At 41.3% G+C, this 17,246-nt stretch overlaps 1 protein-coding gene across 1 annotated transcript in view; it reads right to left on the bottom strand.

Moving 5' to 3' along the window:
• CTNND2 (catenin delta 2) overlaps positions 1-17,246 on the bottom strand; it is a 538,472-nt gene that overhangs the window by 357,731 nt on the left and 163,495 nt on the right. The window contains exon 8 of the mRNA XM_072413368.1: positions 3,795-3,986. Within this exon, the coding sequence (XP_072269469.1) occupies positions 3,795-3,986 (192 nt within the window). The remainder of the gene's footprint in view (positions 1-3,794; positions 3,987-17,246) is intronic.

The raw sequence follows: 17,246 nt of genomic DNA, 5'->3' as shown, positions 1-17,246 counted from the left end.
TAAGTTACTAACAACTATCATACCCCCACTGCAAATGTCACTGATTCACTGACACAAGGACTCACTGGCCAACCAAGATGCCTCTGTGAACCCACACTGCTCCTGTGCTGAGTCTGTGGCTGACTATCACCAACACCCTGTCAGCTGAGCCTGCCTCGGTTGAATTTTTCCACTAGTTATCGCAACGTACAGGGCTGGCATTCATCGCCAATGTCATGCTTGCCATTATGCCAGCTAGCAACATACTTTTACATTTCTTCTGCTTCCGGGAGGCAAAGAAACTGCAGATGAAAACGTCCAGTACTGCCACCACTACCATTCCTCCATCCTTTTGCCTAATGTCACCACGCTACTTCTCCACAACTTTATGGGTGGCATTCCTAACACATGTCATCCAGGTCATGATGCCAGCTAGCAATGCGGTCTCCTGCTGTTTTGATGGAAGAGACTGCTGCTTTTGGGTTAAGTTCACACGTGGCGCCACTCTTTCTCAATGTCCCAATGTTTATGCTGCCTTCTGTACGCTGTCCATCATGCAAAAATCCACTTTACCTGCCATCTGGAAAACCACAAGGTCTTTTGAAACTTTTGTATTTTTCCCTTGTTGCCACTGTCCTCCTACACATACCTAGCAAATTTAGTGGTTCTAACATGTATAGGGGCTTTGCTATTAATGTTTAAAGTCGGTTGGAATTCGCGAAATTGGTTTGACGAAACTTTGCTGATCCATCAGAAGTTTGAATAAAATTTCACGAGACTGTCTCACTCATCCCTAGTCTACACAGACTGTTTCGGCGGCCTTTAACCTGAGGTTAAACATGGTTCAACCATGTTTGAAATTTTAGGCGTAATAAAGCTTGCCTTTAAACCACTGGAAAATGCCGAAAAACGTCTATTCCGCGTTTTACCGTGTTTTTACTGCAATAATTGCATTTACAAGCGCTGGAAAACACGTGAAAACACCCCCATTGAAATCAATGGACGTGTTTCCCTGCATTAACCCTGATTTTCAATTTTTAAAATGTTGCAAGCAGCATTAACTATAACGCTCAAAAACATGCCTCAAGGAATAACCTGGTGTAGATTAGGCCAATGGAATGCATGGAATTTCAAACATGGGCATTTAAAGCCTCAGGTTAACACTGGGGAAACAGTTCGTGCAGACTAAGCCTAAGACTTTCTCCACCAAGTATTCAGAGGTCAGTGTGTCTATGAAGATAATTGTAACAAGCCTGCAGGACAAGTCAAATATATGTTATATTGGTTTAAACCTAGCCAGGAGGCTTTATTGGTGTTGCTTTACTGGACTGTGGTTGTTCCACAAACTGGGACTACCCAGAAAAGTAACATGCAGGATATTAAACAGCTTTATTTTGTGGTTTGTGTGTAAAAGTATCATTTATTTTATGATGGACTAAACAACCTGATCTCTGTCACAACCATCAATAGAAAATTGCCATAAAAAGAAATGAAAGAAGAAATGAGGAATAATATGAAGATTTAGTATATTTATAAAAGTCTTATCATCTGGAAAGGTAAGTGCATTAAAAATAAAGAAAAGGTGCAAGGCCCAATTTAACAGACATTGCTTTGAAGCAGGGGTGCAGACACTTTTTTGGCTTGCGAGCTACTTTTAAAATGACCAAGTCAAAATGATCTACCAACAATAAAAATGTTAAACATATATTTATTTTTATATATACCTAGTATGACACAGAAGTGACTGGAGCTCATGAGACATTGAATGGCAAAACATTGCACAAACATTGCATTACAAGACTATAGTGACAAGAAAGTTACACTTCACATGTGATAGGAGAATGACGTGCTGCAAAAGAAAAAGAACCGCTAATCTGTACAAAGGCATATCGGTAGTTGAACTCTGACACCAAGCCTGAACTGACCTGACCGCCCAGCACTGCTCACCTCAGACTTCACTCCTTCTCTCTCTGCCTCCCTCCCCACTCCCCACTGTTAAACGAGCCTTCTTATTAGGAAAATGTCCTGGAGTAAGGGAAGCAAACTTAATGGAGTAAGGGATGAAAGAAATCCCCAGCATTCCTAAAGACGTTTAGCAGGGCTCCTGGTAAACAGCAGGGAGCGGTAAGGCAGGGCTCCACGATCAACTCGTGTTGCCTTTGCGAACCACCAGTAGACCGCGATCGATTTGTTAACCACCTGGGCGGTTAGCCCGCACCTGGTTCGGGGTAAGAAAACTTGCTACTATCGTTTACCCCGAACCAGGCGCGGGGTAGCTAAAAATATATAAAAAAAAAAATGTCATACAACATTGTATGGCAATCGGATTACAACAGAAAAAAATACTTACCTTGTCCCCGCAGCTCTTCCGGAGACGTCTTCTGTCTTCATCCAGCGTGTGCAGGGACGATCTCCGGGGTTTCCGGGTGACGTCGCTGCAAGTGTCGGTGTGGGCCGAGGCGGGGCGGGAAATTCAAATCCCTTTGTATTGAACTCAATACAAAAAAGCTGTATTGAGTCCAATACAAAGAAATCTTTATATAATACATATATAATTGTATTATATATATATTATATAAGCTACTGTACATTTACATTGCATTATACACTATTTTTTTTTTATGTTTTATAAAATAAAATTTTTTAAGTTTAATATTAAATGTTTTAAATTTTGGACATATTTCAGTGAGTCATGCCTAAGAATTATAGCCTACAATCTAAAATACATACAATACAATCTTTTTGCATGGAAGTACGGAAAGAATTGGAACACCCGGCATTCACGTACGCGTCCCTCTGTGATTTCTGATGTCAGTGCATACGCCCGTCGACGGGGGTCGTAGCGGGAAATTCAAATATTTTGTATTGGATTCAATACAAAGTCCTGTATCCAATCCAATACAAAATAATACAAAATATATTTATGTGGTTTTGTCTATAGGTATGTGACATGGTTTTAAAATTTACCACACTAGGTAGGTGTTTTAGAAAAATATATTACTATAAAGTATACCGAATTATTGCATTTTCAGTATTTTTTATTTATTTATGCATTCTTGTTTAAGCTGATTTTTGTGTTTTTTATTTAATTTTATTATTAAAGGTATTTTTTTTTTTTACATGATTGTGTGTTTCAAACTTTATAATATTCAGGATATCTACTAGACCCTTGTTCAGACATATTTCTGTAAGTTACAGGTCTACAATTTAAAAAAAAATTTCATGAAAAACTGTACCGCTTTTGGTTCAGAAATCCAGACATCAGTCAAACGCCCTGGTGGTTAAGCACCCCTACTTTAGAGGCTGCCATGTACAATATAACCACTATTTTACGCAAAGGAGTTACCCTATTGGTAATCTTTTCCAGAAAAAAAATATTCCAATGGATAATGTTGGTCATTGGACGAATTGATCCTTAAGCATGGAAAACCTTAAAAATAACCCCCAATTCCCTGGGATATATAAGCCCTCGAGAAAACTAATGCTCTTTCCCTTAAAAGCTTCTTAGTGGACCATAAACAATAAATGAAAACCTGAGCTTCCTTCTTTTTTGAGACACAATAAACTAATTGCATCATTACCTGACCACCTTTAGAATGTTTGCAAACCAAAGATACAACAGAAATTACAATTATTTGAAGTTCCTATGTTTTACTCAAATAACACCACCTAATCTGTAGAAGCTGTAACAGGTTTATTCTTTTCTGACCATAATTCATTTTTGTGAATTAGGCTAAAATTTGTGTTAAAAATACAATGTTGCTATATAAGTAAATAAAAAAATGTTAAATAACCAGAAGTATAATGTTTCTTACCTGTATTGTTGCAATATGAACCACTCTGGGCTGGCAGTAATGGGTCTCCCTGGTTTTGGCTGAGGCTCCTTATAGGGGGCTTCTGATAAACCCGGTCTTCATAAATGGGTTCTATGTGATGTTCAGGGGATTGTAAGGCCCTTAAGTCTGGACCCATGTGGCTGTGCTGGCTAGTATAAGATGCCCGAGACCCTAAGAAAAAGAAATGTGAGTTTAAAAAACAGAAGAAATAAATAAAATCAAAGCTCAAACAAAAACAAGTACACATTTCCTATAAAACCTGATAAAATCCAAAGGTATGAAAAGAGGAGTCTCAGTCAAAGTGTTCTGAGATTATTTTTTAACTTTGTTGTTTATAACTGTTTAAAACCATGATAGTAGGTTGGGTTGAAAAAGTCCATCAAGTTCAACCACTAGGGAAATAAACATATCCCGAGTATATAACCTTATAAGACATAGTTGGTCAAGAGGAAGGCAAAAAAAAACCCTGGTACAATTTGCTTCAACTGGGGAAAAAATTCCTTCCTGATTCCATGAGGCAATTGGATGTTCCCTGGATACACAGTCACTGTTATTGTTACTTTAAAGCCCTAATACCCAGTTATATTCTGTGCTTCTAGAAAAACATCCAGCTTTTTCCTAAAGCAATCTATAGTAGTTGCTGAAACTATTTCCTGAGGGAGCTGATTCCACATTTTCACAGACCTTACAGTGAAGAATCCCTTCCTTATCCGGAGCTTAAACTTCTTTTCCTCCAGATGCAAAGACTGCCCTCTTGTTCTTTGTAATGATCAATTGCATAATGGGGAAAAGAGTTCTCTATATGGACCGTTTATATATTTATACAGGGTGATCATATGCCCCCTTAAAAGTCTCTTCTCAAGGGAGAATAGATTCAGTTCAGCTAATCTCTCCTCATAGCTGAGCTCCTCCATTCCTTTTATTAATTTAGTTGCCCTTCTCTCCACTCTCTCCAATTCGACAATGTCCTTTTTGTGAACTGGTGCCCAAAACTGGACTGCATATTCCAGATGTGGTCTGACCAATGCTTTGTACAGGGGTAGGATAATATCTCCATCTCTGTAGTTTATTCCTCTTTTAATACAAGAAAGTACTTTATTAGCTTTAGATATTGCAGCTTGGCATTGTATGCTGTTATTAAGTTTATGATCTATCAGAACCCCCAGATCCTTTTCCATTTCTGACTCCCCCAAATGTATTCCCCCTATACAGTATGAAGCATGCACGTTGTTAGCTCCCAAGTGCATAATTTTACATTTATCTATAACATATGTCATTTGCCACTTGGCTGCCCATACAAATAGTAAATCCAGGTCTGCTTGTAGATTATAGACATCCTATATGGACTTAATTCCATTACATAGTTTGGTGTCATCTGCAAACAAACAAATGGTACTTTTAATCCCAAACTCTATATCATTTATAAAGATGTTAAAAAGTAAAGATCCCAACACTGAACCCTGGGGTACACCACTAATAACCTTAGACTATTCAGAGTATGAATCATTAATTACAACTCTCTGGATGCAATCTTTAAGCCAGTTCTCTATCCATTTACAGATTGACTTTTCTAAACCTATTGACCCTAACTTGCATATTAACTGTCTGTGGGGTACAGTGTAAAACGCTTTCGCAAAGTCCAAGTACACTATATCAACTGCTATTCCACTGTCTACCGGTTTACTTACTTTCTCATAAAAAGAGAGTAAGTTTGTTTGACAACATTTGTCTTTCTTGAAGCCATGCTAACTATCATTTATAATATTATTTTCCCACAGAAACTCCTCTATGTGGTCCTTCATCGAACTCTCCAAGACCTTTCCAACTATGGACGTTAAACTAATGGGTCTGTAGTTACCTGGTAATGACTTTGCTCCCTTTTTGAAGATAGGAACCACATTGGCCTTACGCCAATCCATCGGTACCTTGCCAGTGACTAAACAGTCCCTAAAAATAAAAATAATGGCTTTGAAATAACTGAGCTCAGCTCTTTGAGGACACGTGGATGTAATCCTTTAGGTCCTGGTGCTTTGTCAACCTTAACTTTTCCAAGCTGTTTCTCAATCATATCAATTCTGAGCCATTGTGACTCATTTAAGGTAGTGACATTGCTATTATGAATTTGGACTCTTTTTCCTTTTGTGTACACAGAGCTTTGCCTTACTTTCCTTTGCAATCTGTCTTTCATTTTGAAGTTTTGCACATTTTATCTCCTTTTTACATATTTTGTTATATTCTTTATAGGTTTCAAATGATGAAGGTGATCCTTCATTTTTATACTTTTGGAATGCCCTCTTTTTGTTTCTTATGGCTTTTTTAACTTCAGCTGTGAGCTACATTTTTAATTTTAGCCTCTTAAACTTTTTACCCATTGGAAAATATTTTTCAGTTTGCTTTTGTAGAACAGATTTGAAACATTCCCATTTCTGTTATGTGTTCTCTGAGAACAATATTCTCTCCCAGTCCAAGTCACAGTGAACCGCCCTTAATAATGGAAAATTTGCTCTCCTAAAATAAATGTTTTTATCTTTCCTGGTTTTGCTTCCTGTTTAGAGCTTACATTAAATGAAATCATATTATGGTCACCGCTACCCAGATTCCCTTTTATTTGCACATGTGTTATAAGCTCTGCATTGTTAGAAAGAACTAGGTCCAGCAGAGTAAATTTTCTAGTTGGGGCTTCTATAAACTGTACCATAAAATGATCTTGTATTCAATTCACAAATGCCCTCCCTTTTGTTGTTCCTGTAGTGCCATTACTCCAGTCAATGTCAGGGTAGTTGAAATTTCCCATGATTAAAACACTTCCACTGCTTTTTCTATCTGTGCTAGTAGTTGATTTTCTATTTCTTCCTTAACACTGGGGGGCCTAAAACAGACTCCAATAATTACCTGTGTGTTATTTAACCCCACATTCAGAGTATACCCAGGAATACTGACAGCCCAGTCATGTGAAGAACAAAGCCAGGATTCAGCAATACCAACTAAATCATAATTCTCCTCACTCATTAAGGCTTCCAACTCCCTAGACAGAGGAAGAAGATAGAGACAGAAATTTTAACTGTGGGCACAACCTCAGAACCTGGCCAGTTTGGAGGAAGTGGCTTAAATATGGAGCAGTGAGAGAGCAAGTACAAAGGGAAGAGGTAGGTGTCCGGCACACTCACTCAAGTCAACTAGGGTAATGGTGTACACCTCTGCTGTATAGGCCCTTTTCTACCAGAGAATGTGTCATTGGTAGTCTGCAAAGTCTGCTTGGTGGAATAGACAGTGGAAGGCAATCTGTTTTCATCCGCCAAAAGGAAAGCACCACGCATGCATCCGGTTGTGAAAGTGCTGAAATTTTGTCTTTTTTTGTTTCATTGGCTTTGGTAAGTAGTGAGCACCAAGGCTGCCATCAGAAATTTCTGGGCCTTATACTATGTAAATCCCCCCCCCCCCATAACTAACCTTCCAGGTAATGGTGGTCGTACTTTGACTCTGACCTTGGAATGGAAATTGAAACGTAAGCAATCTGAATTTCAAACTGACATTACAATAGTAATACTGACAAGTACAGTAGGGCTCAGCCAATCCTGCTGCCAGACATTGACAAGTTTAGTAGGCCTTGGACAATGACAGAGCAGGGTTCTCCCCAGGTCCTTTTAGCTGGGCGCACCACCCGGCACTTTTCAGCACCCACCCGGCTGTTTTTGGGTGGTTACTAAAGAGTTTGGTCACAATACAGGGGCTGCCACCCACCTACAATTTCTTCCCACCCAGCTTAAAAAAATTTCTGGGTTGAGCACTGCAGAGGATTTATATATTTGTAAATTGACAGGTAAAGTATGGATCCTTAAAAAAAAAAAAGTTTGAGTCAGATTTCTTGACTACTTGGGCCACATTTAATTTAGTTTAGAATTTTAGTGTTTCAAGCCCCTTTACTTCCATCACTTAACGTCAAAGGGTCTGGGCTAACCAGAAAAAGGAGCCAGGTGCAACAGTTTGGTTAAGGATAGGCAGCAAGAGAGCCAGGTGAAAATAGAGGGTCTGGATTAGCCAGGAAGGGAGACACAAAATTAGTGAGTTAAATTTCAATGGTTTTGCACAGGCTAACAATAATAATAACAATTTTCTTCTGGATGAAAATCCAACTATTCAAGTCCATGCCTTGGAGTAGCAAAGAAAAGTACAGCTAAGGGAGAGTGCTGGAAATGCCAGACGCGGCCAATGCGGAGCTAAATCTTATGAGTGGCCCACCGCTGAAACTCCCTCTTCATTGGAATAGCGCCGCTACTAAAATTCCCGGCAATATTTGCGCCTATAAAACAGTCCAATGCGGGGCCACACATAGGCAGAGAGCCCGCTGTTCTATAGACACGAGTGATGCAGGGAATTGTTGTAGCGGCGCTATTTCAATGCAGCGGAGGGCCAGCTGCAGTTCATATTTAGGATTTCTTTGGGGGCCAAATAAAAGGATTTTGGGGGCCAGATCTGGCCCCCGGGGCAGAGTTTAACACCCCTGGGTTACAGGATTCAAGGATAAATGTGTACTGAATAGGGCATGTACAGGAGGGAGACACTGGTCTTTCAGATTTGGCCACCTCTAATGCTAAAATCTCATAATACCGCCTAATCTTAAAGCGTACCTAAACTCAGAAATTTTAATTTACATAAAAGGGTAGATAAACCTTTTATGTAAGGTAAAATTTCTGTTTTTTTTTTTAAAAGCAACACACTTTAAAAAAAAAAAAAAGGTGCAGCACCACCCTCTAACTCTTAATCGCCTAGGGGAAATGAATGAAGTGCAAAGCATCCCGGGAGGCGAATTTTGGCATTCCTCACCTAAACTAAACCTAAACTGTCCTTTGTTTTTGTATGTACCTAGTATCTTACTCCTGCAGGTGGTGAAAAAAACCCAGAACCAGAAACTGTTTCCTCCAGTCAATGAAGAAATTAATTTTAGGAGCAGCACAAAATTTCCATTTTTTTATTATAAGGGACCTTACAAAGCTATAGACGAACTTATTTATGTCTTTCCAATGTTACCCTGCAAACCTTTGTTTAATTAGAGTACTGTTCTGCACATATTTGGTGGGTTTCTCATGTCATTTTGAAACTTTTGACTACTGTAGTTACTCCTCAAAGTCTAGAACAAATCACTAGAAGCTTTCCCAATTTATCATTCGGATTTGGGACATTGAGAATCCAGAATTTTTAGACTAGTTTGACAAAAAAATTCTAAAACCAAGAGGTCAATTCTAACAACACTACACAAAATCATTTTTCCTAGCACACTATGAACCACTCAATCTAAAATAAATTATAGTTACAACAGAGTTCTTCCTAGAATTTTTTTTCAGCCAGGTGGGGAGAAACTGTAGCAGGGTGGTAAAAAAGTGGGCGGGGCGTGTTCTACCTACCCCCTTTACTTTGTTCCAACTTGCTAATGCCTGGCTTGTTAGAATGTACAATTTTTCCATTTTTTTGGATTATGTCCCAACAGTCCAGTGCTGTGTATTTTAATCCAACTGCCTAGTGTTCCATGTTTTAATAGTCTAATCCCTTGTAGTAATGTAATATTGTGATCAATGTGGTGTAACAAGTTAGGCTTAGTTCACTTTAGCAGTAAAAAACTGGGCCATATACCCCTCCTGAGTGACTATTCGGCAACTGCTACGCACCTGGGTTTGGTAACAGGAGGTAAGTGCTAAGCTTTTTCAGGCCTATCAGTTTTTCAAGCAGCAGTGTTTCCTGGCAAGAGGAAAGTAAGGGGTAAAAGCAGCAAATGCAACCTTACTGCCATTGTGAATTCAAATATGGCCTCCTAGCACTAAAACTGGATAACACAAAACTTTTGTGAAAAAAATTTCACTTGATCTGTCCACAAACTGAACCCATCGAGTCCCATGCTTGCTCAGCTTCCCTCTTCTTTCCGATACTCACCGTTTCATCAAGTGCTGATCTCATTGGGCATGCATGAGATTGAGCATTTTTTTTTACATTAGGAGAGCCCCTGATGAAACATTCCCGATGTCGGGCCTGCACATGAGCAGCCCATAGCCACCTGGGACATGTGACACAAATACCCCAGGAGGCTGTGGATTTACCCTGCAGTCTTTACCACCACAGTATAAAAACGGAAGGGGAGGAGTCTTCCCCAAAAAATAAAAAAAACACTTTTCCATTATAAAAAAAGAGGAATGTCACCCTTTGTATAGTGTTAAAGTGGTGATGCTTTAGGTGAATCGTGCATGTGATAGCAAATGGGGGCAGGACAGCCAGTGTCCCCCCCCCCCCCCCACATCACTGTCCATATTCTATGGGCAAGAAAAAACTGCCTGTAAAATTTATCCACCCACAGTGTGATAGCTGTGTGTGTAAAATCTGCTTGTCATGTTCTGCAGCCTAACAATTCACTGTGTTCAATTTTTAAATCTAAATTGCTGGTTGTAATTACTTTAAATTTATACGGTACACAGGGTACTCTCATAGCTACTAATAACTAAAATTTATTTTTTTAATTTCAGGAATTTCAAGATATGGGGATCACGAATTTAAAAGCTTGTGGAAATTGAACAGTTGAGTTGCTGTTTCTTTCCTTACCTTGAACCCTAATTTCTCTAGAACACAGAGGTGTAGGTAAACAGAATTATAGGTGCAAATGGGGGACACTTTTGGCTAACACCGCCTCAAACTTTCATCACTAGAATTTTTTATGTTCTAATAATAACATAGTGATAACACTTTAGGGGTGTTATCCACAGACATTCTCCATACTTTTCTTTACCTCCCCATTCCAGAGAAATTCAGGTTTAAGTATTAGAAGTGGGCGGTAATGTGTAACAGGGCAGTGTGTTTGCAATAGTAATGAAATTTTAGTGTGGGGGGTAGCCGAAGGTGTCCCCCCACTGCACTGACATTTGCAGTTTTGTACACTCCACCATTCTAGGGAAATTGGGGTTCAAAGAAGAGAAGCAGACAGGGCAACATAGTATGATAGGTATAGATTTGTGACAGGTATTAATTTAGGGGCCCCACCCCAATGCTCCTTTCTATGTAAGTGGGTCCCCCATTTGCATTTTCAATTAAGGACTCCTAGGCTCACTTCCTTTTGAACCAGGGACCGCAATGTTGTATTTTCACTTTTTTTTTTTATTTAAATATTTTATTATTTTAATCAACAGAGGAATTTACAAACAGTCAATTACGATACAACAAAATACAATAACATAAATAACCATCATATATCAAACCAACAAATAGTCAGTGTAGAGATACAAACAGAAACCCAACATTACATAGCAATCCTAAAATCTCAAATAATGATTGTTTTGGGCAAGTTCAGCCCATGGCATGAGTTCTGATCAGTCATCTTACTGGGAGTTGGTAAAAAATACCTAACAATTGTTCCAGCTCTTGATTAATTCTTTCAGTTTGCCCATTGGTCTGAGGCTGATAGGCTTAAGAGAAGTCTAACTGGATCCTTAGATGGAGACCTCCAGGGCCCTCCAGAAGCGAGTAATAAATTGTACTCCGCGATCGGACACTACGTGGGAAGGCAAGCCATGTAAGTGAACAATTTCTTTGAAGAAGATCTTCGCCAAGGTGGAGGCAAACGGGAGACCTGGTAGACGAACAAAATGGGCCATTTTGAAGAACCGATCAATCACAACCCAAATAGTACTGAAAGCATTGGAAGATGGAAGGTCAGTAACAAAATCCATGGAAATGTGTGACCAGGGTTGTTGGAGTGGGAAGCGGAATTAACGGGCTCGAGGGAAGCTTCGGTGGCACCTTGTGTTGGGCACATTCGGTACATGTGGCCACAAAGTCCCTCACATCTTGCTTCAGATCCGGCCACCTACAGCTAATCAGTTCAAAGGTCAAAGGACCAACCGACACCGCTTTTTTCAACAAGGATTTTCCCAGGTGGAACTCGAAGCAGGTGGACTGGGGCCATGGGCATGATTTGACCCGGGTCTATGATGAAGACTGGTTCCACTTTCAGGTTTTCCTTCTCGAAAAAACGAGAAAGGGCGTCTGCTTTGACATTTTTGGGACCCGGTTGATAGGTAAGTACACAATTGAACCTAGTGAAAAACGGAGCCCAGCGGGCTTGACGGGAGTTCAAACGTTGTGCAGTCTACAGATACTGTAGGTTCCTATGGTCTGTAAAAATGGTCACAGGTTGGAAAGCTCCCTCCAGCAAATGGTGCCATTCTTCAAGGGCAAGCTTGACAGCAAGAAGCTCCCTGTCTCTGATTGCATAATCTCCAGCTTTTCTCAGCTGGAGAGAATTTCTTAGAAAAGAACCCACAGGTCCTTAACTTGCTGGAAGGATTCTTCTGAGACAGCACAGCACCAGCGCCAGCAGAGGAGACATCCACCTCCATGAAAAGGGGCTGAGAAGTGTCCGGGCGCACAAACACAGGAGCAGAGGCAAAAGCTTTTTTTTGTAAAAAGTTCAAAGGTCTGAAGAGTCTCGGAAGACCAGACTTTACAATCGCTCCCTTTCTTAGTCATTGCAGTGATGGGTGCCACAAGCGAGGAGTAGTCACGAATGAATTGTCTATAGTAATTGGCGAAGCCCAGGAACCTCTGGATGGGCTTTAGCCAGTTGTGTGGCCAGTCTACAACGGCCATGAATTTGGCAGGATCCATCTGCAAACCTTCAGCAGAAACTAAATAGCCCAGGAACGGAACTTCAGGACACTCAAAAAGGCATTTCTCCGCCTTTGTGTACAGTCTGTTTTGCCGAAGCTGTTCCAAGACTGTTTTGACATGGACTCGATGAGAGGAAAGGTCCCTACAGTATACCAGGATAACATCCAAATAGACAATCACGCAGTCATATAACAAGTCCCCGAAGACATCATTCATGAAATCTTGGAATACAGCAGGGGCATTGCAGAGTCCGAATGGCATAACTAGATATTCATAGTGGCCATCTCGGGTAATGAAGGCTGTCTTCCATTTGTCGCCCTTGTGGATGCGGATTAAATTGTAGGCACCCCGCAAATCAAGCTTGGTGAAGACAGATGGCCCTTGGAGACAATCAAATAATTCAGGGATCAGTGGCAAGGGATATACATTTTTAACGATGATGTTATTGAGACCCCTATAGTCAATGCAAGGGTGTAAGTATCCATCCTTTGGACAAAGATGAATCCAGCCCCTGCTGGGTAGGAAGATTTACGAATGAAGCCCCTCGCCAAATTCTCCTGGATGTTTTCAGACATGGCTTTGGTTTCAGGAATAGAGAGGGTAGACTCTGCCACGGGGAGGAGAGGCACCAGGAAGGAGATCAATGGCACAAATATAGGGGCGGTGTGGTGGTGCATGTGATTGTAGATGGGGGCAGGACAGCCAGTGCCCTCCTCATCACTGCCAAAAACAAAAACTTCCTGTGAAATTTATCCACCCGCAGTATGATAGCTGTGTGTGCTTGTCAGATTCTGCAGCCTAACAACTCACTGTGTTAAATCCTTTAGATCTCCTAAATTGTTGGTTGTAATTACCTAAAATTTTTACGTTACACAGGGGACTCTCATAGCTACTAATAACCAACATTTCTTTTTTAAATTTCAAGAATTTCAAAATATGAGGATCACAAGTTTAAAAGATTGTGGAAATTGAACATTTGGGTTGTTGTTTTATAAGAAAGTACACCTAGGAGCCCAAAACTGAAAATGCAAATTAACATAAAAACCTCTGCTGATCAAACTGTGCGCTTTTCTACCTTGAACCCCAATTTCTCTAGAACAGAGAGGTGCAGGTAAACAATAGGTTTAATAGCTGCAAGTGGGGGACACTTGTGGCTAACACCCACCCAAACTTTCATCTCTATGGCATCATTACATAAAAGCTGCCCATCAAAACAAGCTGCCCTGTTACACATGACTGTACCCCACCAGTTACTAAACCCCAATTTAATTTTGATGGGCAGGGTTTTTTATGTTCTAATGATGCCATTGTGATAAAACTTTATGGGGTGTTATCAACAGATGTTCCCCACACATTTTCAGTTTCCTACACCTCCCCATTCCACCGAAATTGGGGTTCCAGAGTTAGAAATGGGCAGTAATGTGTAACAGGGCAGTGCGTTTGCCATAGTAACGAAATTTTAGTGTGGGGGGGTGTCCCCCCCCCCCATGCGCCTACATTTTCAGCTTTGTACGCCCCACCATTCTAGGGAAATTGCGGTTCAAAGAAGAGAAGCAGATGGGGTAAAACAGTATGACAGTTATAGACTTGTGAGAGATAAGTATACCTTTATGGACCCTTCCCCAATGCTCCTTACTATGTTAGTGGCTCGGGGGTCTCCAATTTGCATTTTTAAGTTAGGACTCCAAGGCAGACTTGCTTTTAATACTGCAACCCCAATTTTGTATTTTCACAAGATTTCACAATTTTGATCCACATATAATGAAATTTGTAAAAGCTGGGGTGCTGAAATTGTGAATGGTGCTAACTATAAGTGTTCCCTGTGCACCCTGAAAATTACAAATCATTATGACACACAGTTTAGGGGATATGAAGGTTTAAACAGAGAGCTGTAAGGCTGAGGAATGTGATATGCTGCATTTACACACACTGCTCTGATGACGTCATTACACACGTCCACTGGGCGCAGACATTGTTTACACGATGTGTTTTTTTTTTCCAAAAGACTCAGCTCAGCTAGTGCTGAAAGGGGGAGGGACAGCCTGTGTCCAGATCTCCTCATAGCTGTGCTGTGCTCTCCTCACTCCGCTCGGCTCTAATCAGCTATCAGCTCTTATCAGCGGAGAATGGAGGGAGCAGAGCAGCCTCTCCATTGTCTGTTCAGAGCTGCTGAAAATGTGCCGACAGAATAATCACAGCAGGTGCGCGCCCCCCCCCCCAAAAATGGGCTGGGGAGAACTATGGAGACCACCAATGGCTTGGATAGCGGCACCACAGGAATTATGTAATCAGAAACTAATTATTGATTAATGAAGTTGCCAGCAGCGCCAGAGTCCAGAAAGGCTTGGGTCCAGAATTGGTGCTTTTAAGAAGAGATCTGGACCAGAAAGGTTATTTTAGGTGGAAGGGTAGTAGGTTTGCCTAGGGAGCCCTTGCCCCACTTCCCTAGGCACTGGCGTTTGGGGCCTTCAAGGGACAACTGCCTGCCCTTAAGGGGAATTTCGGGCATGGTCCACTTGCATGGGTTGCCCAGTAGGAAACAGAGGTTTTGGAAAGATGGAGCCAATTTAATAGGAGGCTGGACTTTCTGGGTTTCCCGAGCCCGCTCCTGGAAGCGAGTGTCAATCTGGACACAAAGGGACACCAGGTCATCAAGAGTGGGAGGAAGATCATGGCCGGCAAGCTCGCCTTTAATTTGGCATGGGTTCTGAATCTGACAGCATATTGGCCTACCGAAAGGGAGGCTTGACGTAGGCCCAAGATTTCCAAAGCTGCTGAAGAAGCCCAAGCAAGTTCATCAAAGACCTTGCAGAAGGTCTGCAAAAAGGCACTAAAGCTTCCCAGGATGGGATCCCCCTTTTCCCAGAAGGCTCAAGCCTAAGCAAGTGCCTCTCCAAAGAATAATGAAATGAACGCCACTTTTGTTCATTCAGTGGGAAAGATCCAAGGCTGCAATTCAAACTGGATTTGGCATTGGTTCACAAATCCTCAACAGAGTTTGGGGTCCCCCGGGTAGTGAGGGGGGGCAGTAAGTTGAAGTGTAGAGTATGGCAGCAATGTGGCTGGAACTGTAGTGGGTACTGGAATCCCAGATACAGGAGCAAGAGTTGAAGTAGCAGACGCAGGAGGCTGGCTAATGGCTGACTTGAGCTCATTAAGGCATTCACCGCATCTCTGGAGAAAGTCCACAATTTTAATTTGGAGCAATTCTTCTTTCGGGACTGTTGCATGGAGTCCGGTAGTGGAATGTCAGCGGTGTCCATGGCCTGAACAAACTGTCACGGCTCCACAAGGCCAAGTGGTGGACCCACCACCATTTAAGCAGAGATAAAGGAACCAATTGTTCAGGCAACTTCCTGTTGCCAGGTCTGTTCCTTAAAAATAGAATGTCAGGCGTGGATCTGGTGAGTTGCAGACATCAATCCCACCAGCAGAGGGAGTGCTGTTGCTGAGATAATCTTCAGGTGTTCTTCAGATGTTTGCCAGCAAAAGGACTGCGTCTGCGGAAAACTCTGGTTCTTTGAGACAAGGGAGCAGCTGACAGAGAATCACCTGATTTGGAACAGGGAGCACGAAGAGCATTGGATCCAGGGGCAGAGATGGTGCTGGCAGCAGAGGACTGCAAGGAGGGTGATCAAGAAGAAGGCACAGATGACCTGGACCTGCAGGAATCTGTGACAGTCTGTTGGAGTCCTAATCGGAAGACTAACACTCCATCTGCTTAAACCTGTGTTTCTTTCATCAAAATTCAGTAGTGGTTTATAATTGCTCTCTTTTCAGGATTTGGCCTAGATAACATTCTATCAAATTAATTGGTCCAATCTTTATCCGAAACCCTTGGCAATAGTGCAGAGACAAAGGAGCGAATCTGATAGTATGCAAAGACCTCCTTTACTATAAAAGGATAGATAGAGATACTGGAGCTGCATGGGAGACAGGCTTCTTAGTCAGGTTATTAGTGAAAGATTTAACCGCCAATTGTCGTATCACTTGTTTCTCCTCAGCTGATCTGCCCTGAAGCACCAATGGTAAATCCGGGTTAAACGCTAGTGGGAGGTGGAGGGAAGAGTGGCTGTTTAATTGAAAAGAGATCCTTATTATATGCCATGCTTGCCAGCCTGAATATCAAAGTGGATTTGACCACCTCAACCGGGAGCAACTCCTTATGAAGATGTAACATATATTTAGGTGCACAGTTTGAAATCATTTGTTGTTCCAAAGATGTGTCAGTGTAGTCACTAGTATCATGCAACCAGTCCCTAAGATACCTAGTTAGGGCTGCCCAGTTGTAAAATTCTACATCAGGGAAATTCAAACCCCCATTTTTAACTGGTTGTTATGCATGCTCACCCAAGCTCTTTTGCTGCCCCAAATAAATGAACAAAATAATCTGTACAAAAAGGTTCTTGTTGGTGGAGCAGATATGGTAGCATTTGAATAATGTATAAGAGCTTATGAAATAGTATGATTTTGATTAGGCTCACTCTACCCAAATAAGAGAGGGTAAAAGAAGACCATTTATGTAGTTGAGTTTTGAAAACATTGCCACAGCGCTTTGATATGAGCATTGCACAATTTAGACTGTGCTTTATTGATTTGGACTCCTGAATATTGCAGCTTCTCCTTCCACCAAACCAGAGGATATAAAGACCCGCATTTGGGTCTGACACAGTTAGTCAGGTTTAGGGCTTTAGATTTGTCCAGATTGATAGAAAATCCAGACACCAAGCCATATTGGGTTAGAAGATTCAAAATAGCCGGGAGACTAGACTTTGGATCACAAAT

The sequence above is a fragment of the Pyxicephalus adspersus genome, chromosome 5, assembly GCF_032062135.1.
Source record: "Pyxicephalus adspersus chromosome 5, UCB_Pads_2.0, whole genome shotgun sequence".
NCBI lineage: Eukaryota > Metazoa > Chordata > Amphibia > Anura > Pyxicephalidae > Pyxicephalus > Pyxicephalus adspersus.
This window is presented reverse-complemented; position numbering and strand designations above follow the sequence as displayed.